The sequence below is a fragment of the Dendrobates tinctorius genome, unplaced genomic scaffold (assembly GCF_039654945.1).
Source record: "Dendrobates tinctorius isolate UK_male_01 unplaced genomic scaffold, ASM3965494v1 ptg000063l, whole genome shotgun sequence".
Lineage (NCBI taxonomy): Eukaryota > Metazoa > Chordata > Amphibia > Anura > Dendrobatidae > Dendrobates > Dendrobates tinctorius.
The window spans coordinates 9326356-9350171 of record NW_027361731.1 but is presented as its reverse complement, the minus strand read 5'-3'; the positions used below and the strand labels follow the sequence as shown (position 1 = coordinate 9350171).

Genomic DNA, 23816 nt, shown 5'->3' with positions numbered 1-23816 from the left:
AGTCAAAAATGTCCAGGAAGGATGGGAAATCTTGAAAAATGAAATTCTCAAAGCACAGTTGTTAACAATTCCGAAAAGAGGGAAGAATAGGAAGCATTTAAGGAAACCAGGATGGATGAACACAGAACTTAAGCACATGCTAAAAAGGAAGAAAAAAATGTTTATAAAATGGAAAGAAGGAGGCATATCTAAAGAAGAATATAATGCTGTCTGCAGAACCTGCAGGGCACAAATCAGATTAGCTAAAGCTGAAAATGAATTGAGGCTTGCAAGAGATGTCAAAAGCAATAATAAAGGATTTTTGGGATATGTCAAAAGTAAAAGAAAAGTCAAAGATGCTATAGGATTTTGAGAAGGATTTTTATGCACTTTTTTTTTTTTTTTTTTTCACCCATGAATTTTTTTTTTTTTTTTTTATTATGTCTTAACACTCAATTTTTAACCATTTTTATATCACCTATTCCAGAGAGTTTCTTCTTGTTGTTCTTCTCTTTTCTCCACCTAGAAAAAAGATATATGAGAGTAGTTTTAGCTATTTACACATGATTTTAACCATTTTCTCCTTACTTTCCAGTTTCACATGTAGCATAGTGGACTAATACCAAGAGTTATATCCTCTGAGGCAAGTTCTAATCCACCCCAGGACTCGAGAGCCATTTTTTAATCTTTTACCTCGTGATCCCCCCGTGTCTTTTTATTTTTTAATCACATTTTCTATACCAACACTCTTTTTATGGCATTTTAAACATCGTTTTTAATATGGTTGTAATAAAGTTTTATTGTTTTGTATGATTCATGTGTATATATCCATGCTGACGTGTCACCTCACTATTCTTGGCGCCTCCCCCTTTTTTTTTTTTTTTTTATGTGTATATATACCCCTGCAATGAACTTCTGTAACATGCCCTGATGAAGTGAGCTGGGACTGGCTCAGGAAACGCATTGGCAATAAAGATACCTTGAATTCTACCACAGCAGCACAGTCTCTTATTGCACTACCAGCCTTCTCTTTGTACCAAGTCCTTGGACCTCGTGCAGACTGCTGCAGCTGTTTTATGCGATTATAGGTGTTGTGACTCTCACAACCCTATCAGGTGAGCTTAACACTTGCTGTGCACTCATCTACTTTCCATACAGACCTACGCATTGGAAGCGCCCTGTCTCCCCCTTTTCTTTTCACAGAATTTTTTCTTGGGCAGAGAAACATCTGCTGTCCATATCAGCAGTACATCTACGGGCATTGGACAATGTGGAGGCAGACTTCCTCAGCAGGAAGGATGTTCATCCTGGGGAATGGAGCCTAGACCAAACAGTTTTTTTGTCTCTGGTGTCAAGGTGGGGAACTTTTTGCTAGCGGTCAAAACGCGAAGGTGGAAACGTTTTTTCCCTCAGTACCCACCGATGGAGTGTGGGAAGTAGATGCCTTCTCCCATCCGTGGCAGTTCGATCTGGCTTACGCCTTCCCTCTGATTCCCATGATAGCGCGAACGCTGTAGAAGATACGGGCAGAGCAAGTCACTACAATCCTAGTAGCTCCCTTGTGGCCAGGGAGAAGTTGGTACGGAGCCCTACGAAACATGGCTCAGGAAGGTCCAATACTTCTGCCCCAATCTCCTTCACCAGGGCCCTCTACTGCACCCAGACCCACACAAAATAAACCTTGCAGCCTGGCTACTGAAGCCGGAATTCTAAGGGCTAAAGGCCTATCCGAAAAAGTAATCCAAACTCTACAGAAGAGTAGGAAACCAGTGATTAACGCCATTTACTGGAAGGTTTGGCATAAGTTCTCATCTTGGTGTTCCCCAAATGCTCCAGATCCCTTCCATCCTAATATCGCACAGATCTTAGAGTTTTTCAAGACGTCCTAGATCTGGGGCTCACACCTAGCACTCTAAAAGGCCAGGTGTCAGCCCTTAGTTCATTCTACGACCAAGATCTGGCAAACCTTCGTTGGATCAAGCGATTCATAACTTCAGCTTCTAGGATCCGTCCCAGACTCCGTAGACAGGTTCCCCCTTGGGACTTGAACCTAGTTCTCAGGGGCTTGACCAGGGAGCCGTTTGAACCACTGTCTTCCATGACTCTGAAAAACTTAACGCTAAAAACTGTGTTCCTGGTGACAATTACTACCGCAAGGCGCATAGGAGAATTGCAAGCCCTTTCAATACAAGAGCCATACTTAACCATCACAGAGGATAGCATCATCCTGAGGTTAGATCCCTCCTTTATGCCTAAGGTAGTCTCGAACTTCAACAGGTTCCAAGACATTGTTTTGCCTTCCTTCTGTGCAAACCCCTCCAACACAAAAGAAGAAGCCTTTCACACCCTTGATGTCTGTAGAGTAGTTCTCTTCTACCTCCAGCAGGCAGAGAGTTGGAGGATTGACCAGAACTTATTAATTCAAATTTCCGGTCGGAATAAAGGCAAAAAGGCGGCAAAAAATGCAATCGCGAATTGGATTAAGCAAGCTAATAGCCTCACCTACTCGTCACAGAACGTTCCCCCTCCTACATCTTTGAAAACCCACTCGTTCAGTATCAACATCGTGGGCAGAAAGAGGGAACGCATCTTCTGAGCAGTTATGCAGAGCCGCCACCTGGTCATCTGTCCATACATTCACCAGGCATTATAGACTAAATTTCAACAGGGATTTAACGTTTGGCAGATGTGTTCTTCAGGCTGTTGTCCCTCCCTAAGAAATTAGTTGTTGGTATTCCTCTGATTTGGCTGTCGAGGAAGGTGACTAGAGAAAATAGAATTAGTCTAGGAACCTTCCATGACAGCACTAATTTCCCTCCCTATATGATGCTTACTGGATGATTCCTGCTCTTTGGTGGTAACTATACGTGCTGGTGTGTACAGAAAAAACACTGGAGGTAGCAGGAAGGGAGGGTTATTTAACCTCTTGTGCATTTCCTGTCCCCCATTAGGGTGGGGAGACATCCTCCGATATGGCTGTCGTGGAAGGTTCCTAGAAACCGAATTACCAGTAAGACTAATTCTATTTTCTATTAACGCTCCTACTCTTTCACCATGTTTACATATGCCCTCACAGTGTTTGCTACCTTATGGCTCACTCTCCTTTGCTATCCCCAAACCAAGCACCCAATGACCAAATAATCATCTCCCCTTCCCTCCCCACTTGACCTCCTCTGCTGACCTGCTCTTCAACCTCAAATCTGTCCTAATGAAGCATAAAGCAAGCTGCCCACTCTTCTTCTCCCATCTGCTCTCCCTTTCTCTGCTTCTCACTGCTGGCGATATATCTCCCAATCCTGGACCCCCACAGCTCATAACCCCTATTACTACCCCTTCCTACTACTCCTGGACCCCCACAGCTCATAACCCCCATTACTACCCCTTCCTACTACTCTCTATCTAATATTAACTACCGCAATCTTTCCAACTTAAAACCCGTGCCATTGACACCCAACCCCCTGCTCCCTCTCTTTGAAGCACTTTGGAATGCCCGCTCCATCTGCCATAAGCTTCATGTTCTGTGTTACGGCGGCCTTCACCCACACTCCTTGCCCTGGCAACAGACACGGTGGAGGAGAATGTCTTCTCCTTTCTTCCAACTACACCTTCAACCCAATACCACCTCTTCCCTCCCTAATCCTCCCCTCTTTTGAAGTCCACTCTGTCCGCATCTACTCTCCCTCCAACCTCCAAGTGGCTGTCATATACCGACTTCCAGGCCCGACCACTTCATTGACCAATTCTTTACCTGGGTTCTTCACTTTCTTTCAACTGACATCCCCACTATCATCATGGGTGACTTCAACATCCCCACTGATACCCTTCAGTCAGCAGCCTTCAAACTCCTGTCCCTTACTTCATCCTTTGGACTTACTCAGTGGTCCTCCTCAGCCACCCACACAGATGGACATACATTAGACCTGGTCTTCACCCGACTCTGCTCTCTTTCTACACCACCTCCCTCTTTCCGACCACCATCTACTCACTTTCTCATCCCTGTCCTCTCCTGGCACCCATGTCCAGCAACATGGGCACCTCTGCAGAAACCTTGCACACTTAGACACCCACACGCTCTCTGACTCTATTCTACCACTGGCATCCATATCCTCACTTCACGACACAGACAGTGCAACTGCTTTCTACAATGCCACTCTCGCATCAACTATTGACACGGTCGCCCCTGTCGTTCATGGCAGAATGTGATGTACCAACAGACAACCCAGGCACAATAAGACCACTAAAAGCTCCGGCAAGTGTCCAGGATTGCAGAGCAGCGTTGGAAGAAAACAAATTTGCAAGATGACTCCACTGCATTCAAACAGGCAACACTCGTTTTCAAATCTGCCCTCACCTCTGCTAAACAGTCCTACTTCACAACCCTCGTATCTTCCCTATCCTACAACCCCAAACAGTTATTCAAAACTTTCAACTCCCTCCTCCACCCACCACTGCTCCCTCCAACCTCCCTCATCTCTGCTGAGGACTTTGCCACACACTTCAAAAATAAGATCGACCAAACAAGGCAAGTCTTCATTGTTCAACCACCACAACCCCTTTGTATACCAAACCAATGCCCAAACCCCATAACCTCCCTCTCCAACATCACTGAAGGGGAGCTTAATCGTCTCTTCTCCAAGTCGCACCTCACAACCTGTGCGCTTGACCCCATTCCACTTCCTCTCCAACCTCACCGCCACACTTATCCCATCCCTAACCCACCTCTTCAACCTATCACTAATGTCCGGTACCTTCCCTTCTGCTTTCAAACATGCCACAATCACGCCTATCCTTAAAAAGCCAACCCTCAACCCAACCGCTATCGCCCAATATCACAGCTTCCATTCACTTCCAAACTCCTGGAGCTGCACGTCCACGCTAAACTTTCCTCCCACCTCTCATCTAGCTTGCTCTTTGACAATCTACAATCTGATTTCCGCCTCCAGCATTCCACTGAGATAGCCCTGACCAAAATTACTAATGACCTACTTACAGCCAAAGCAAATGGACAATACTCTATACTCCTGCTTCTAGACCTGTCCTCTGCATTCAACACAATTGACCACTGCCCCCTACTACAGATCCTCTACTCCTTTGGCAACAAAGACCTCGCCCTATCCTTTATCTCCTCTTACCTTTCCAACCGCACATTCAGCATTTCCCACTCCCATAGTACCTCCTCATCCCACCCTCTCTCTGTTGGAGTCCCCCAAGGCTCTGTTCTAGGACCCCCTACTCTTCTCAATTTATAACCTTGCCGTGGGTCAACTCCTCTAGTCCCATGGATTCCAGTACCACCTTTATGCTGATTACACTCAGATCTACCTCTCTGGCCCAGACATCACCTCTCTGCCATCCAGAATCCCGGAGTGTCTATCAGCCATATCCTCCTTCTTCTCTCGCTTCCTCAAGCTCAGTGTGGACAAATCTGAACTCATCATCTTTCCTCCATCTCACAGATCTTTCTTACCTGACCTATCTATCACAATTAATGACATCACGCTTTCCCCAGTACCGGAAGTCTGCTGCCTCGGAGTAATCTTTGACTCTGCACTGTCCATAAAAACCTCCTGCACCTCCTGTCGCCTCCAGCTCAAAAATATTTCCAAAATCCGTCCTTTCCTCAACCCTCAATCTACTAAAATGCTTGTGCCTGCCCTCCTCATCTCCCGCCTCGACTACTGCAACATCCTTTTTTGTGGTCTCCCTGCTAACACCCACGCACCTCTCCAGTCCATCCTTAAGGCTGTGTTCACACAGCGTTTTTTTTCGCGTTTTTCCCACGGATTTACAAAAAAATCCACTCAAAAAATGCTTAAGGCTGTGTGCCCACGTTGCGTTTTTTAAGCGTTTCCGCAGCGCTTTTAGACAAGCGTTTCTGCTGCGGAAACGCTTAAGAAAAGCATCTAATGTAATAGAATTGAAAACGCACATGTTGTGCTAATGGTGCGTTTTTTTCCGCTGCGGAAACGCTTAGCGGCAAAAAACACAGCATGTTCATTAATTGTGCGGAATCGCGTGCGATTCCATATACAGACACTGTAATTGCAAAAACGCATAGGAAAACGCATGTCAAAACGCTTGACAATCGCGTGTCAAAAAGCGCATGCGTTTTCCCCGGCAAGGGCATGCATTTCTGCTCAGGAAAAAAACGCTTGAAAAACGCTACGTGGGCACATAGCCTAAAAGAAGCTTCCCATTCATTTTAATGCATTTTGCACTTATTGTGCATATTGATGCGCTTTTTACAGCGAAAAAAATGCATCGCGGTAAAAAACGTAGCATGCTCATTAATTTCGCGGTACATTCTGCATTTCTGGCTATTTTCTATGTTTCAGGGGACGTGCTGCAAAAACGCGCAAAAATCCCGGCAAAACGTGCGTTTTCTGGGAAGGAGTCCTGTTTTTATGCAGAAATTTTCTGCATACGTGTGCACATAGCCTAACTCTACTGCCCGACTAATTCATCTTTCTCCTCGCTACTCCTCTGCTTCTCCCCTCTGCAAATTTCTTCACTGGCTTCCATTCCCTCAGTGTATCCAGTTCAAATTACTAATACTGACCTACCAGGCCATCTACAAGGTCTCCCCCGTATGTCTCTGAGCCAATCTCCCAATACCTTCCCTCACATAATCTCCGGTCATCCCAAGATCTCCTCTCCTCCACACTTATTCGCTCCTCACCCAACCGCCTCCAAGACTTCTCCCGAATAGCCCCATCCTCTGGAATTCTTTGCCCCAATATGTCCAACTATAAACCACACTCGGATCCTTCAGATTGAACCTGAAAACTCACCTCTTCAAGAAAGCCTACAGCCTGCAATGACCCCACTACCTCCCCACCACTACCGGAGATATCACCTCAACCAACACCGGAACTGGTGCAACCCACCAACCTACTGTCTCTTTCCCCACCATGTAAGCCCAAAAGGGCAGGGTCCTCTCCCCTCTATCAGTCTGTCATTGTAAGTTTGTTTACTGTAAGTGATATCTGTAATTTGTATGTAACCCCTTCTCATGTACAGCACAATGGAATCAATGGTGCTATATAAATAAATAATGCGGATGGAGGTCGGTGCTGGAGGCTCCATTATTCTCTATGTGGAGTGTGGCTCTGCGGGTGGAGGTAGGTACTGGAGGCTCCTTTATTCTCTGCCAGGGTTCCCCAACTCTAGACTTCAAGGCCCACCAACAGATCATGTTTTCAGGATTTCCTTAGTATTGCTCACTTGATAATTGCTTCACCTGTGCAATACAATGGAAATCCTGAAAACTGTTGGTGGGCCTTGAGGACTGGAGTTGGGGAACCGTGCTCTATATGGAGGTCGGTGCCGGAGGCTCCATTATTCTCTATGTGGAGTGCGACTCTGCGGGTGGAGGTCGGTGCTGGAGGCTCCATTATTCTCTATGTGGAGTGCGGCTCTGCGGGTGGAGGTTGGTGCCGGAGGCTCCATTATTCTCTATGTGGAGTGCGGCTCTGCGGGTGGAGGTCGGTGCTGGAGGCTCCATTATTCTCTATGTGGAGTGTGGCTCTGCGGGTGGAGGTCGGTGCCGGAGTCTCCATTATTCTCTGTAGAGTGCGGCTCTGCGGGTGGAGGTCGGTGCTGGAGGCTCCATTATTCTCTATGTGGAGTGCGGCTCTGCGGGTGGAGGTCGGTGCCGGAGGCTCCATTATTCTCTATGTGGAGTGCGGCTCTGCGGGTGGAGGTCGGTGCCGGAGGCTCCATTATTCTCTATGTGGAGTGCGGCTCTGCGGGTGGAGGTCGGTGCTGGAGGCTCCATTATTCTCTATGTGGAGTGCGGCTCTGCGGGTGGAGGTCGGTGCCGGAGGCTCCATTATTCTCTATGTGGAGTGCGGCTCTGCGGGTGGAGGTCGGTGCCGGAGGCTCCATTATTCTCTATGTGGAGTGCGGCTCTGCGGGTGGAGGTCGGTGCCGGAGGCTTCATTATTCTCTATGTGGAGGGCGGCTCTGCGGGTGGAGGTCGGTGCCGGAGGCTCCATTATTCTCTATGTGGAGGGCGGCTCTGCGGGTGGAGGTCGGTGCTGGAGGCTCCATTATTCTCTATGTGGAGTGTGGCTCTGCGGGTGGAGGTCGGTGCTGGAGGCTCCATTATTCTCTATGTGGAGTGCGGCTCTGCGGGTGGAGGTCGATGCCGGAGGCTCCATTATTCTCTATGTGGAGTGTGGCTCTGTGGGTGGAGGTCGGTGCCGGAGGCTCTATTATTCTCTATGTGGAGTGTGGCTCTGCGGGTGGAGGTCGGTGCCGGAGGCTCCATTATTCTCTATGTGGAGTGCGGCTCTGCGGGTGGAGGTCGGTGCTGGAGGCTCCATTATTCTCTATGTGGAGTGCGGCTCTGCGGGTGGAGGTCGGTGCTGGAGGCTCCATTATTCTCTATGTGGAGTGCGGCTCTGCGGGTGGAGGTCGGTGCTGGAGGCTCCATTATTCTCTATGTGGAGTGCGGCTCTGCGGGTGGAGGTCGGTGCTGGAGGCTCCATTATTCTCTATGTGGGGGGATGTGGAGATTCCCCATTACTGGCGCAATAATACTAGAAATCTATTGCACAGGGGATATCACAGCCAATTCACGGAAACACAGAATTAGAAATGATTCTTTCTCCGCAGTTTCTATAGGACTTAATACTTTCCTGATTTCGGAGAGTAATAGAAATACGGCAGAAAACAGGAAGAAAGTTCAGAGAAGAAGCTTCATAGAAAGACATTGAAGTTACAGACGCCATTTAACTCTTGGGGAGAAAGTGATTCCAGCACTGTACTGAGTAAATCCCGCCAGGACTGTAGCAGGTAAAGACCCCAATATCCACAGGTGTCCCTGCTAATTGGGGGGAAACGATCACCTCTAATAATCCTTAAACAATTCTGGCAAACACAGAAAAGTGCCCCTTTATGGAGGTGACAGAAAGTCTGTTTAATCACTTTAGCTTCATAGTATCAGCATTAATCTGTTTCTAGAGCCGTAGTAGAAGATGAAGATGTCGTCCTTATCATGAAGTAGTTATTCCTCCTGTCACGTGTAATGAATATCTCCTGCAGTATTGCTAATGCCGATTCCAGTGTCGGTAAATTAGACGAGAATTAGCGTTATGGAAGATGAGTCTATGAGAAACATATTCAGCTGCCGACTCCGAGGAAGAAACTGCTTGTTGTCTGTGGCCTAAAATATATAGGTTTTATTACTAGATGTCAGGGGCAAAAAAGAATATTTCAAAATAATAAAAATACCATTGCTGCTAGGTTCCCCGCTGGTCTCTGAATTTCTTGGTCATTCCCAACGATTTTGTGATTCCTACAGCTAATCAGTTGCTGAAGCAGAGAGTAACTTAGGGAGTGATTGGGAGCATGGAGGAGATGTCTTAGCAATTCAACTTGTGTTCCAATCCATATAAGACTAGAGAATACGATATGTACATGTTCTCTCTCCTCATATGTTTCCCTTATTATCTCTGGTAATTGTATTATTGGGTCGCCCTCCCAGGGCTGTGGGGTACTCGATACCGGGCTGGTGTCAGGGGAATGTGCTGCGGTGGTGGTGACCCGGTCCGTGGCCCTGGGCGCCCAAGTAATGGAGAGATGTAGTTAATGTTAGAATAGTTTGTGACGCCACCCTTGGTGTTTGGCAAGTATGGTGTTAGGCCAACGCTGCATACAGATCCGCTGGGACTGACGGTGTGGTGCAGCAAAGATGGTGTAGCTCCCCACAGGTGGAGCTGTAGTCTCAAGGCTGTGTAGATGTAGCCGGCACGGGGATGTAGTAGTGCCGAAAGCGTAGGGAACAGACAAGACACAGCGGTTGCAGTTTCTGTACCCTTACTCGGTATATGCAGTCCAGGGTCCTGATTACAGATGGTATTTGAGCAGGTTAGCCTGGAAGCAGATCAGGATTCTCTCTCAGCAGAAGGGCTATGCAGTCTCCTTCCTAGCTCCTGGTGGTGTGAAGCACTCCAGTACTTAGTTACTCTGGAATGCTTCTCTTCAGATGTTCCTAGAACTCTACTTGTATGACAGACAGCTGTAGCCTGCTCGGGGACCTCCTGGATCCCGGCTCTCTATTCAGTTGCTGTTGTGTCCCAAGTCTTTGATGGGAGTAGGGCATTTACAGCCTCCTACTCCTCTGGTATCTGTGGCAGGACCGTTAGTATCCGTACCACCGTGGAGACCAGGCTCCAGTTCTTGCGCTCTCGAAGTCGGGGCTCTCCACCCAGAGCTGAAACTGGAACTGTGTTGCATGTATAGGTAAACTGCTGGAGAGACCCATTACTGCTTCAAGCCTGGCATTACCCTCCCCTGGAGGAAGGAAAAGCCAGTGTGGCGACCATACCCCTGGGGGCGCCACATTCCCCCCTAGTGCAAGTCAGCACTCCTGGGCTGAACAAAACATTGAAAACATGAATAACATATAAACATTAAAACAATAATAATTGTACAAGATTTTGAAAAAGGAAAAATGTACAAAAACCAAGTGCTGCAAAAATGGTCCTTTGATAAGTCCAGCATCAATGTCCATGGTCCATTCCTTACAAATGGTGAACTATTCATAAAGAAAGTTTTTGACCACACACAAGTCCTGTGGTTCAGTGTCCATAAAACAAAACTGGTAACTCCAAAAGAGAAACTCTTACAGGTTACCTGTAGGCAAGAAACTTGGCAAACAGTTACCTATTTACATTCAATTTCAATATTCACATTTACTTTAGATGCGGAACCTAACTGGTAGGATACCCTGTGTGGTACGAGTGGATCTGCGCAACACTGGTGCTGTAATGGGCCTTATCGTTTGTCTGGTTCTAACTACCGGTGTAGTGTGTAATGCTCTAGATACACTATGGGTGGTTCTACATGGCACAGGGATACGTGATTGTCTAGAGACTCTTGGACTCACCATGGGCACTACAGGTTCACCACTGGCAGGGCGAGGGTTCTCTGGCTCCACTGCTGGTGTGGCATCTGCTACCTGATTTTCCTGATCTTCAGGGTTTTCTCGAGTCCCGTCTTCCTGTGCTACCACTTGGGGAAATAACACTGGTACCACTACTTCATTGTTCACTCTAGTCCATTTCGCAGGGAACTCTCCAAGCACTGTGCTGACCTTCTTTTCTTCCTCTACGTACTGGATGTTATCTGGTTCCTCTGTTCTTTCTTTTAACAAGTCAGGACACAGCTTCAGGTGATCTCTGGAAATGGCTGCCGAGGTTTCTCCCCCATCTTTGCTAATAAGGCAGACTTTGGTATTATCAAAGTTCGAGGGCAGGATGGTATAAGGTTCAGCCTCCCATTGGTCATCCAGCTTGTGCAACCTCCTCTTCCTTTTTAAGATTTGTTCTCCCTGCGAAAAGGGAACAGCAGGTGCATTTTGATTGTAAAGCTTCTGCTTCTGTCTTGCCTGGGCCAGACTCATCTCCACACACTCCTGTACTCTTCTGTACTGTTGCTGCCTCTCCTTGTCCCAGTCAGCATCTGGCGACGTTACTTCAGGTGTTAGGACTCCCATGTCCAAATCCACAGGCAGCCTACCCGGTCTTGCTCTCATCAGGTATTCTGGAGTACAGATGGTAGAGTTCACTGGAATATGGTTGTAGAGGTCTACCAGATCTGGCAACCTTTCTGGCCACAGATTCCTCTCCTCCAAAGGCAATGTCTTCAGTAAATCAATCACTACCTGGTTCATCTTCTCGCACATGCCATTCGTCTGTGGGTGATAAGGGGTTGTCCGGATCTTCTTATAACCATACAAGTTGCAGAACTCATGGAACACTTCTGCCTCAAAAGCTGGACCTTGATCAGTAAGCACTCTCTCAGGGTACCCATGTGGTCTACAGAAGTGCAGTTGGAATGCTCTGGCTGCCGTCCTGGCGGTTTGATCTTTGACAGGCACAACTACCAGGAATCTTGAATAGTGGTCCACAATGGTAAGGGCATAGAGGTAGCCTGACCGGCTTGGAACCAGCTTCACATAGTCTAGTGCCACCAACTCAAGTGGCTGTTTGGTGATGATTGGCTGTAGGGGAGCTCTCTGGCTGTCTCGATCCTTTCTGCGCAGGTTACACTGTCCACACTCCCAGCACCACCACTCAATGGCTTTCCTCATGCCAGTCCAGTAGAACCTCTCTCAGAGCAATACTTCCAACTTCTTCCATCCGAAGTGTCCAGCTCCATTGTGGTATGCTTCCAGGACCATTGATGCCTCTCTCTTTTGGGACCACCACCTGCCAGACCAGCTCATGTGTGCGGGCATTTATTCTCCGACACAGCTTCCCTTCATACATGAACAGCCGACCTTTCTCTTTCCACAACTGCTGGGTTTCTTCAGGAGCATTCGAATCTGGGCGTTAGTCAGCTTGTAGCAGTAGCTCCTTCACCAGGTGGACTGCAGGGTCATTATCTTGCGCTTCTGCCCAGTCATGATGGGGCAATGGATTCAGGGTGACTTCCTTCAAGCCAGACCGCCTGTTTCTCACTCCCTGGGCACGTTGGGCCGCCAGTGGCCGGTGGAAGGGAGGCAATTCTACCTCTTCAAGAGCCTCAGGGTCTTTTCCTGCATCTGGCAGATTAGGCATCCTGGAAAGCGCATCCACATTGGCATTCTTGTGCCCTGCTCGGTACTTGATAGTAAACTCGTAGTTAGACAGCGGAGCCATCCACCGCTGCTTCAGGGCACCCAGTTTGGCAGTGTCCAAGTGGGTCAACGGATTGTTGTCCGTGAAGATTGTAAATTTGGCCAGAGCTAGGTAATGCTTGAACCTTTCGGTGACAGCCCAGACTATGGCAAGGAACTCCAGCTTGAAAGAACTGTAATTATCAGGGTTCCTCTCAGTGGGATGCAGCTTCCTGCTGGCGTAGGAGATCACTCTCTCTTTTCCATTCTGTACCTGCGACAGTACTGCTCCTAATCCCACGTTGCTGGCATCCGTGTACAGCACAAAGGGTTTGTCATAATCTGGGTAGGCCAGAACTTCGTCACCTGTGAGAGCCATCTTCAATCTGGTGAAGGACCTCTCCAACGCCTCAGTCCATTCATATGTGGAATTCTTCTGCTTGGCCTTCTTCGACTGCCCCACCAGGAGATTCTGCATAGGAGTAGCTATTTCAGTGAAGCCTTTGATGAACCTTCGGTAGTAGCCTACCAGTCCAAGGAATTGGCGTACTTCATGTAGGTTGCTGGGCTTCGTCCAGTCCCAGATGACTGTGACCTTGTCAGGATCTGGTGCCACACCTTCTGCACTGACCACGTGACCAAGGTACTGTACCTTAGGCTTCAGGAGGTGGCATTTGGAAGGCTTCACCTTCAGGCCAAAATTGGACAAAGCTTCAAATACTTCAGCCAGGTGTTCCAGATGCTCTTCATAGGTCTTGAAGAAAATGATGACATCGTCCAGGTACAGCAGTACGGTCTCAAAGTTCATGTGTCCCAGGCAGCACTCCATCAGCCGTTGAAATGTCCCTGGAGCAGTGCAGAGCCCAAATGGCATATAATTCAACTCACAGAAACCCATTGGAGTAGTAAATGCGGTTTTCTCCTTGTCTGCCTCTGCCACGGGAACCTGCCAATACCCACTAGTGAGATCCAAGGTGGAAAAGTAATTAGCAGTTTTAAGTGCAGCTAATGACTCCTCAATTCTAGGTAATGGGTAGGCATCTTTATGTGTAATACTGTTAATTTTCCTGTAATCAACACACATTCTCATGGTACCATCCTTTTTCTTTACAAAAACTATGGGAGCTTCCCATGGGCTACAACTGTCCCTGATAACCCCAGCTTCCTTCATCTCTTTCAACATACTCTTAGCACATTGGTACTGTGTTGGGGGTATAGGTCTGTACCTCTCTTTTATGGGTGGATGGTCTCCAGTGGGGATATGATGTTGCACCCCTTTTGCCTGCCCAAAATCTAGTGGATGTTTGCCGAATACCTGCTCATACTCTTGTCACTCTGTAAACCCCTTTTTTCTGGTATGAGGGCATGGAGTCAGTTCCCACCTGCAGTTGCTGGCACCACTCTTCTAGCTGCTTTGCAGAGCCATTGTCCTCCACCTGGTCGGATGAGACCAAGGGCTCTGCTGCCTGCAATGAATTGTTATTAACAGTGAGCAGCTTAGCAACTGTGGCGTACCGAGGTATTGTGGCTTCCTCCTCCCCACAATTCAAAAGGTGTACATGTACTCTCCCTTTTTGTATATCAACCACCCCTCTGGCTGTCAGGACAGTGGGCCTACTTTCGGAGTATACTGGTTCCACCAATGCCTGGTAATCCCTCCCTCTAAGGCCTATAGCTGCCCTTCACCATATCAACATTTCACTTCTGGGGGGTATTACAATGGGGAAAGCATCAATCACTCTGACGCTGCCAATCTCTCCGCCAGAGAGTTCTACCTGTTGTCTTTGCATCAGGGCTCGGATCTCCTTCTGCAGGACTCTTTGTTCACCGGAACCAGCAGTCTCAGCCACCTGTTGCAACAAGACAATAACCTCGAACAGACAGTTTTCAATTACATTTGTACCAAGAGTCATCATGGGATTACATTCATGTCGATCAATATCAACAACTATCAGACCTTGCGATTTTAGCTCTATCCGCCCCACTTTAACAGTAATCTCCTTGCATCCAATCTGCGGCAAGGTATGACCATTACTGGCAACTACTGTTCATCAGTTCAGAATCAGCCCAGTACCTCTTGTACAAAATGTACGGCATAGTGGTCACCCGGGAGCCCATGTCCAGCAAAGCGTTCATGGGGATGCCGTCAATCACCACAGGAAGGATCGGTCTCCCTCCCACATACTTGGCTCTCCAGTTCCTTGGGCCTGCTGATCCTACTCCTGGGGGTTGGCCCTCTGCCCCAGGGGTTGCTCATTTAAAGGACAGTACCTTGCAAGATGACCGGCCTTGTAACAGCAACGACAGATGGGACGTCCGTCCTGGTGATAGCGATCGTTATTCCTTCCTCGAAGTGGCGGGGCTCTCATCCTCCGGAGCCACGGGACATCCTCTGGACTGGAAGCAAGCTGGACCTTTTCCTTGGAGGACTCCTGCAGGGACTGCACGGTTCTGGTAAGTGCAGCCATTCCTTTGGTCAACTCCTGGACCTGAAGACGCAGCTCCTCTGTTGGATCTTTATCCAGAGTCTGGGCATGAGCCTCCGCAGGGATGGAAGGATAAGGTGTTGTTTCCTGGTGGTAGGTGATCGCTAGGTGCCTCTGGGGCGCTGGACGGCTGTCAGCGGGTTCCTGCAGTACCCGTATAGCCCTGTCCTTAAAAATCAGCAAAGTTCAGATCAGGGGCTTGCATTGTCAGGATGCATAACTGCCCCCTATGGGTACCAGACAGGAGTCCTTCAATGAACTGCTCCTTCAACAGTTTATCTTCCTCCTTCACACTGTCAGAATCAACTTGCTTGACTGCTCGCAGCGCCTCCTGCAGGTTGAGGGCATAGTCCCTGATATTGTCTTGCGCCCTCTGTTTACAGCCAAAGAATCGCATCTTGATTTCAGCTGCAGTACGGGTGTCAAAGGTGCTTCTCAGCTTGGCCAGGACCTTTGCAACAGTCTCTTTATGGGTGTCCTGCCAGGCTTTCACCTCCCTCAGTGCTGCACCCGTTAACTGTCCAATCAGGATATTCACTTTCTGGTCTTCGGACAGGGGGTAAACTCTAAACAAGCTGCAAAGTCTTTCTTTAAATTCAATCAGGGTATGTGACTCACCCGAGTACTGCGGTAACCAGGCCGCTCCTGGTATGTAGGGCATGGACAGCGGCATTATGGAGACCGCTGCGGGGTTAGCGGGAGCGCCCCCCGCTCCATCGTCGTTATCGTCAGACATCTTCTTTCCCCCTTAGTTAACATTAGCTAGGCTGGGGGATTGGGGTGAGCTCACTGGCGGCCGCTTCACGGGCCCGACACTCCGGGCTCTAACCCTCAGCTCCTACCCCTCTCGCGCGCTGTCCTCTTCCCGCGCGGCACTTCTCTTCTTCGCGCTCTGCAGCAGGCTCCGCCCATGAAGGCCGCTCCCCTTTCTTCCCGTGCGCGCCAAGCAGCGCGGCAATGGCGGCAGCTTGCGCCAAATTCACACAGTTCACAAACACAGTCTATGGCACACAGGACCCGGGGATACCGGGCTCCGTAATCCTGTTTGTGAGGCCAAGTTGGGTTGCCCTCCCAGGGCTGTGGGGTACTCGGTACCGGGCCGGTGTCAGGGGAATGTGCTGCGGTGGTGGTGACCCGGTCCGTGGCCCTGGGCGCCCAAGTAATGGGGAGATGTAGTTAATGGTAGAATAGTTTGTGACGCCACCCGTGGTGTTCGGCAAGTATGGTGTTAGGCCAACGCTGCATACAGATCCGCTGGGACGATGGTGTGGTGCAGCAAGATGGTGTAGCTCCCCACAGGTGGAGCTGTAGTCCCAGGGCAGTGTAGATGTTGCCGGCACGGGGATGTAGCGGTGCGGAAAGCGTAGGGAACAGACAAGACACAGCGGTTGCAGTTTATGTACCTTTACTCGGTATATGCAGTCCAGGGTCCTGATTACAGATGGTATTGGAGCAGGTTATCCTGGAAGCAGATCAGGATTCTCTCTCCGCAGAAGGGCTGTGCAGTTTCCTTCCTAGTGCCTGGTGGTGTGAAGCACTCCAGTACTTAGTTACTCTGGAATGCTTCTCTTCAGATGTTCCTAGAACTCTACTTGTATGACAGACAGCTGTAGCCTGCTCGAGGACTTCCTGGATCCCGGCTCTCTATTCAGTTGCTGTTGTTTCCAAAGTCTTTGATGGGAGTAGGACATTTACAGCCTCTTACTCCTCTGGTATCTGTGGCAGGACCGTTAGTATCCGTACCACCGTGGAGACCAGGCTCCAGTTCTTGCGCTCTCGAAGTCAGGGGGCCCTCCACCCGGAGCTCAACCTCCACTTCTCTCCACACGTCTGCACACGTGGACCTCCTCAAACTAACTGACCACTCCTTTCTCTTGGCCCTCAGAAAGCCCCCCTCCCCTTAATCCTGGTTCAGAGTTCCCCCTGTTGGCCTGGGGTGGAACTGAATTGCATGTATAGGTAAACTGCTGGAGAGACCCATCACTGCTTCCAAGCCTGGCATTACCCTCCCCTGGAGGAAGGCAAAGCCAGTGTGGCTACCATACCCCTGGGGGCGCCACATTATTACACAGGATTTTATGATGTTACATCGGCTCATCTTCTTCTCATTCAGGTCTCTACAATATCGGATCCTCTCAGTAAAGATCTTATACATAAGAGAATTTTCCTGATTTACCCATGAAAGATGGATATGGACAGAGAAAAGATGGTGGAGAGGATATTAAACCTCACCCTAGAGATCCTCTTCCGGCTTACTGGAGAGGTGAGAGATTCTGATGACGTCACATTACATCATTCTTATCTATGGGAATAACAGATGGACAGAACTGGAGAGGTGATGACTCTGGAAATGTCTGTAGTGAGATTTAATGTGTCTCTCCATAACCAGGATTACACAGTAGTGAAGAAGACTTCTAGTGAGCACTGTCAGGACCCTGTGTCTGAGGGATGGGGAAGACCCCTGAGCCCAATCACGGGGCCTCTGCCTCACCCCCTGATACATGAGGACATCAATGACCAGAAGATCCTAGACCTCATCTACAAGATGATTGAGCTGCTGACTGGAGAGGTGACACTGCTGGGAATACTGGGACATTATACAGTAACACTATGAAGGGATCGGGGGGATGACGGTATCATTGTATGTGTCAGGTTCCTATAAGGTGTCAGGATGTTTCCGTCTATTTCTCCATGGAGGAGTGGGACTATTTAGAAGGACACAAAGATCTGTACAAGAGTGTCATGATGGAGGTTCCCCAGTCCCTCACATCACCAGGTAATAGACAGGACTAAATATACTCAGCCTATATCTATATGAAAATAATGAATTCAGTCCCTGTATGTGTTTCCTCCAGTTCTATCCAGTAAGAGGACAATACCAGAGAGATGTCCCCATCCTCTACTTCCACAGGACTGTAAACAAGAAGATCCCAATGTTCCTCAGGATCATCAGGTAGATGGAGAGAAGGTGTCATGAGATCTCCCCTATGATGTGTAGACGGCTGTGAAGGTCTTGTGCTCAGTCTTGTTTTATCCACCAGTATTATAGGTTTTATATTTGTGTAATGAGAACGGTGGAGATGGCAGGATTAGAGCTGATCATAGATGTGACTTCTCCATCTGTCTGTGACTTTTACAATATTTGTTTCAGGGTGAAGATCTGACCCATATTAATATTACAGAGACATATGTGAGAGGTGATGAGCGGTGTAAAGAGGAGATTCCCACATATGACTACCCAGGTGAGTAGTAACCACTAAATGCAGAGAAGTCACAGATTCTTCTCAGTCACCGGCTGTGGCTGCTATATCGTTGGTGTAATCCGGCCGTATTACCATGATCACCATTTTGCCTCTAGACCACAGCATTCTTCTCCACCCAAAACTGTTCAATTGACTTTGGGCATTGAAAGCCCTTTTCTATAGAACTTACAAACTGGAAAATTCACTTACATCAATTAGAAGAAGCTGACCGTTATGTACCCAGATCTGTAAATTACAAAGCCAAATTTCAGTGTACTGTGCTGACAAGTTAGAAAATCACTTGAAGAAAACTATTACGATGGGTCTGTAAGAGAAATCGGAGGGTAATGATGCTGTTGGCTTCCTAGATCCCTGATCTCTTATTGGATGAATCTCCCTTCTCGCCCTTCTGTGCTGCTGAATGTGCTCATATGGTCCCTCCAAGACCAGGTCCAGTCTTTCTGGCCAAACTTCGCTTTTATGAATGCCAACATTAAATTTGCAGTCAAGGCCAAGTGTGAATTTTTTGTACGATATCTTGACAGTTTCCTTTTATTCTAACTTTTCCATTTCTTTTAAAACTGACTACTTTTAAACAAGATTGCGACAAACTATACAAAAACCATTACACCTGTGCCATGATATATCTCTAAGCTGTGCGTGGCTGATGGCTGTAATATACGGTACATTTATTCACCCCTGCAGGAGATGTGTTGGCATGACTCGAGCCCTGGTTTTAGGGACTCACTTCACATCATAAATTCCATTACATTTTTGACTCTAAGGAATTCAGATTACTGCACAATCTCTCCCCACCATACGTTGTTGTTGGGAATGTAACATTTTTTTTTTTATTCTATATCTTATTTTACAGGTTCATTCTGTATGATAGTTTTATTGTGGTGGGATCGGCCTGCCTCACTATTGTGAGTCTGTAGCTCCCTGATAGGCTTTAAAAAAAGGTCTCCATCGCCTCTTCCAAATTCCTGAGATCTAAATTTAAGACCCCTCAGTTCTACACTAATAAATAATAAAAGTTTTATTGTCCAATATTTTTTAAAGAAACTCATCTGATTGAAATTATTGGCCCTTATCATAATTTAGACTAAGAGCCGTTTCACCACTAGTTTCTCATTCTTCTATGATAAAGTCTGTTGAGTTTGATCACTTCAGTAGATGTTTTATTGTCTATACTCAAAGTTTAACTAAAGTAGTTAGTGGCCAAGATGCTTTGATTTAACCATTTCTTGCTGCCAGTTTTGTGTTCCTAATCAGACCCTGTTCTTCAAATCTGACGTGTGTCACTTTATGTGGTGATAACTTTGGAATTGTTCAGAAATCATAACAGAAAACAAATGGACCTTAAAAATTATTTTCCAGCTTCTCTTAAATCTGACATGACATATACAGTTGTGCATTACTGCCTGGGCACATGGCGGTGTTCAGAAGGGAAGGAGCACCATTTAGCTATTTGAATGCAGATCTTTCTGGAATATTTTGCAGACACAATGTATTGGGAGCACTATTCGTGGTCACCTGGCAGCTCAAAAGATGTGCACTGCAAACAGGTTTGGCACTATCTACTGTGTTTTCCGGATCCCATGGATTGCCCTGTTCATCACCTTTTAACTCCTATACATAAATCTGGACTTACACAGAAACTCCTAGGCTTCGGTCACAGTGTTAGCTGCTCTTCCGTGGTGGGAGATGGGAAGAAGAATAATGAGGTAGCCAGGTCAAGGCCAGAAGGGCATAGATGATACAAAATCAGAAGACACAAGAGTAGTCCGTTAACGGGCCAGGATTACAACAAGAAACAAATACACAAGCGAGAGCTGAGCACAGAGGACTGAACCAGAAGAGAACAACGCTGTATCTGACAGCTTCCAGACTGTATGGTACTAGAAGTACCAGGCACCCTAATCTTAATGGCTGGACAGGGCCTGTGCCACCCAGAACTTCTAGTTTCAATGACTTCACCAGTGTCACCTGCAGAATTAATAAGGTGTCTCCTGGTAACATAGTAACATAGCTATTAAGGTTGAAGGGAGACTTTAAGTCCATCTAGTTCAACCCATATCCTATCCTAACCTGCCCTAACATGTTGATCCAGAGGAAGGCAAAAAAAACCCTATGTGGCAAACAGTAAGCTTCACATTGGGGAAAAAATTCCTTCCCGACTCCACATACGGCAATCAGACTAGCTCCCTGGATCAACGCAATATTAAGGAAACTAGTGTATATACCCTGTAATATTATACTTTTCAAGAAAGGCATCCAGTCCCTTCTTAAATTTTAGTAGGGAATCACTCATTACAACATCATATGGCAGAGAGTTCCATAGTCTCACTGCTCTTACAGTAAAGAATCCGAGTCTGTGAGTATGCTTAAACCTTCTTTCATCCAGACGTAGAGGATGCCCCCGTCACAGGTCTAAGAGTAAAAGATCATTAGAAAGGTCTTTGTATTGTCCCCGTACATATTTTTGGTGACAGAAGCAGATGTCGCAGTAGCAGATCCCACAGGAGATGGTACACACCATTTGCAGAATCCCTAATATGACAAAATGGCAGAAAACCAGAGCAGTAGAAATTCCCATAAAGTGACTCAATTTTGACAATTATAGCCCTCAGTGAATTAATCTATAGGAGTAGTGACAATTTTGACTCCATAACCACTATCCAGAACTTAGCACCCAGTAGATGTTGGAGAGTAAAAATAGGACATTTGCCATTTTATTATCGAACATATAGTGGCCAGATTGTGCTTCAGGACAGACATAATTTATGGTGCGTAAGTGGCTTCTACCTGTCATAATGCCAAATACATGAATGCTATATGTGGTTTGAGCAAACTGCAAGGCTCAGAAGTGAGGGGAAGAGTTGAATTTTCGGATAGTGGATATTGCTGGATTGGTTTGTGGAAGCCATATTGCTTTTCAACAGCCTTTGAACCACTAATAATGTGGAAACCTCTATTTTTCCATTGACAGATGAGGACCTGAGTGGGGGATTTTTTGTGAGATGAATTTTTATTGGTATAATTTTCACCTGCATAACATTGGTGGATTTTTAATCTAAATTTGAGAGGCAGAACAAACAGTTGAACACCGCGCTCCATTGGTTCGTGCTATGAGGTTTTCTATTAGACTGTGAACTGTCTTTGTCTTGTAATTCTTTTTTTTTACATAACCTAATTTTACAGACAGTTTAAGTAGAACTGTTCAAAAATATAAAATTCAAGGATATTTTATTAAAAAATAGTAATTGATTTTATTTTTGGCAGATGACTGTACCAGGAGATCAGAGAGACAGCTGACATCATCAATTTTTAAATCAGATAAACTTGAGATCACACAGGATACAATTGAAGAGAATGCCATTACTCCAGATATACCATCATCCCTTCACAGCAAAGATCTCTCATCTGATCCTTTGAAACAGGTCCTGTCTTCTGACTCATTAGCGATAACTAAGGAAAATCAAAATCACAAAATAAGCATTAAAACACGAATTGCTTCAAAAGCAAAGAAGTCATTTTCACCTTCAGAATATGGAAATATTTTTCCCCTCAAAAACTATTTTCTTAAACATCAAAAGATTCACACAGCAGAGAATAGATTTTCTTGTTCCAAGTGTGGGAGATATTTTAACCATAAATCAGATTTTGTTAAGCATCAGAGAACTCACACAGGGGAGAAGCCTTTTCCGTGTCCACAATGTGGGAAATGTTTTAACCAGAAGTTTAATCTTGTTGTACACCAAAGATTTCACACAGGGAACAAGCCTTTTTCATGTTCAGAATGTTGGAAATGTTTTAACCAGAAATCAGATTTGGTTAAGCACCAGAGAATTCACACAGGGGAGAAGCCATTTTCCTGTTCAGAATGTGGAAAATGTTTTAACCGGAAAGCAAATCTAAATATCCATCAAAGAACTCACACAGGGGAGAAGCCTTTTTCATGTTCAGAATGTGGGAAATGTTTTAACAATAAACCAGATTGTGTTAAGCACCAGAGAATCCACACAGGGGAGAAGCCTTTTTCATGTTCAGAATGTGGAAAATGTTTTAACAGTAAATCAGATTGTGTTAAGCACCAGAGAATCCACACAGGGGAGAAGCCTTTTTCCTGTTCAGAATGTGGGAAATGTTTTAACAGTAAATCAGATTGTGTTAAGCACCAGAGAATCCACACAGGGGAGAAGCCTTTTTTCTGTTCAGAATGTGGCAAATATTTTACAAATGACTCAAATTTTGTTAAGCACCAGAGAACCCACACAGGGGAGAAGCCTTTTTCCTGTTCAGAATGTGGAAAATGTTTTAACCGGAAATCATATCTTAATAGACACCTTCGTACCCACACAGGGGACAAGCCTTTTTCATGTTCAGAATGTGGAAAATGTTTTAACCGGAAAGCGAATCTTAATACTCACCATAAGAGTCACACAGGGGAGAAGTTTTTTTCCTGTTCAGAATGTGGTAAAGGTTTTCACAGGAAATCAAATCTTATAAGACACCTTCATATCCACACAGAGGAGAAGCCTTTTTCATGTGCTTAATGTGGGAAATGTTTTATCTATAAATTAGCTGTTAATAAAAATCAGAGATGTCACACAGGGAAAAAGCCTTTTTAATGTTCAGAATTTTGCAAATGTTTTAACTGAAAATTGTATCTTCTAAAAAGGGGTTGTCCACTACCAAGACAACTTCTTGTCATTCCTCATGTTTGGCCTGAATAAAATAAAAGCACTCATGCTCACCTTCCTTGCCATCGCCGTTGAAGCAGTTTCTGGACTCGCGTTCGTGGGTTATTAGATCACATGAGCACTGCACCCAATCAGCACCAGCTTCACTGTTCCCGCCTTCAGACGTGTTGAACATCAACAGGTAAGTGCATCAATATGTAAGTATATGCACAACTTAAAAGTGTTAAATCACCATAACAAAACACAAACCTGATCCAAATAAATAAATACATGATCCTGATTAAATCCAGAATATGATGCCTATCTAGCCCAATAAATGAGTAAACAAATAATTGTAATATGATTTAGAAAGCATAAAAAAATTAACGAGCATCATGTAAGAGGATTAGTATAAATAAATGTACAATATGTATGATATCAAATGTGCAAAATAATAGGGTCAGCTGCTGGAATAATCTTTTTCTGAATATGTCATAAGACCATGGGACACAAATTCATTGATCCAGTAAGTATAGCTGCCACAAGGGTAAAAAATAAATTAATGTGGAAGACAACTTACAAAAGTGTTATTAAAGAGTCATGGTTTTAGTCAAGAACTAGCAAGGCAAAAAGCCTGTATGGCAACTAAAGGTGCTATAGATAGTAAAGTGCAAAGGATCCCCTCGTCAAAGCTCAGGTTAAACGCACGTCGGGTCAGGTTCAGGCTGGTTCAGGGTCCATTGGTGGTCAGTATACTGCTGCTTGCTTTCATGCATTTGCAATTTACTATCTATAACACATTTAGATGCCATACCTG

The 23816-nt window shown here is 46.2% G+C and overlaps 1 protein-coding gene across 6 annotated transcripts in view; it reads left to right on the top strand.

Annotated features, from left to right (window-relative positions):
• The window catches only part of LOC141094273 (uncharacterized), a 61546-nt gene extending 38468 nt beyond the window's left edge, over positions 1-23078 (top strand). For 2 of the 6 annotated variants that reach the window (XM_073580107.1, XM_073580106.1), the window contains exons 6-7: positions 18224-18314; positions 21600-23078. In XM_073580107.1, the coding sequence (XP_073436208.1) occupies positions 18224-18314; positions 21600-22873 (1365 nt within the window). In that variant the 3' untranslated portion in view covers positions 22874-23078. Of the gene's footprint in view, positions 1-933; positions 2990-8503; positions 8779-15336; positions 17336-17461; positions 17642-17724; positions 17849-17927; positions 18026-18223; positions 18315-21599 lie in introns of those variants that run through there. The other 4 variants (XM_073580104.1, XM_073580103.1, XM_073580105.1 and 1 more) reach the window with 4 other exon arrangements.
• Positions 23079-23816: the final 738 nt, after the last annotated feature.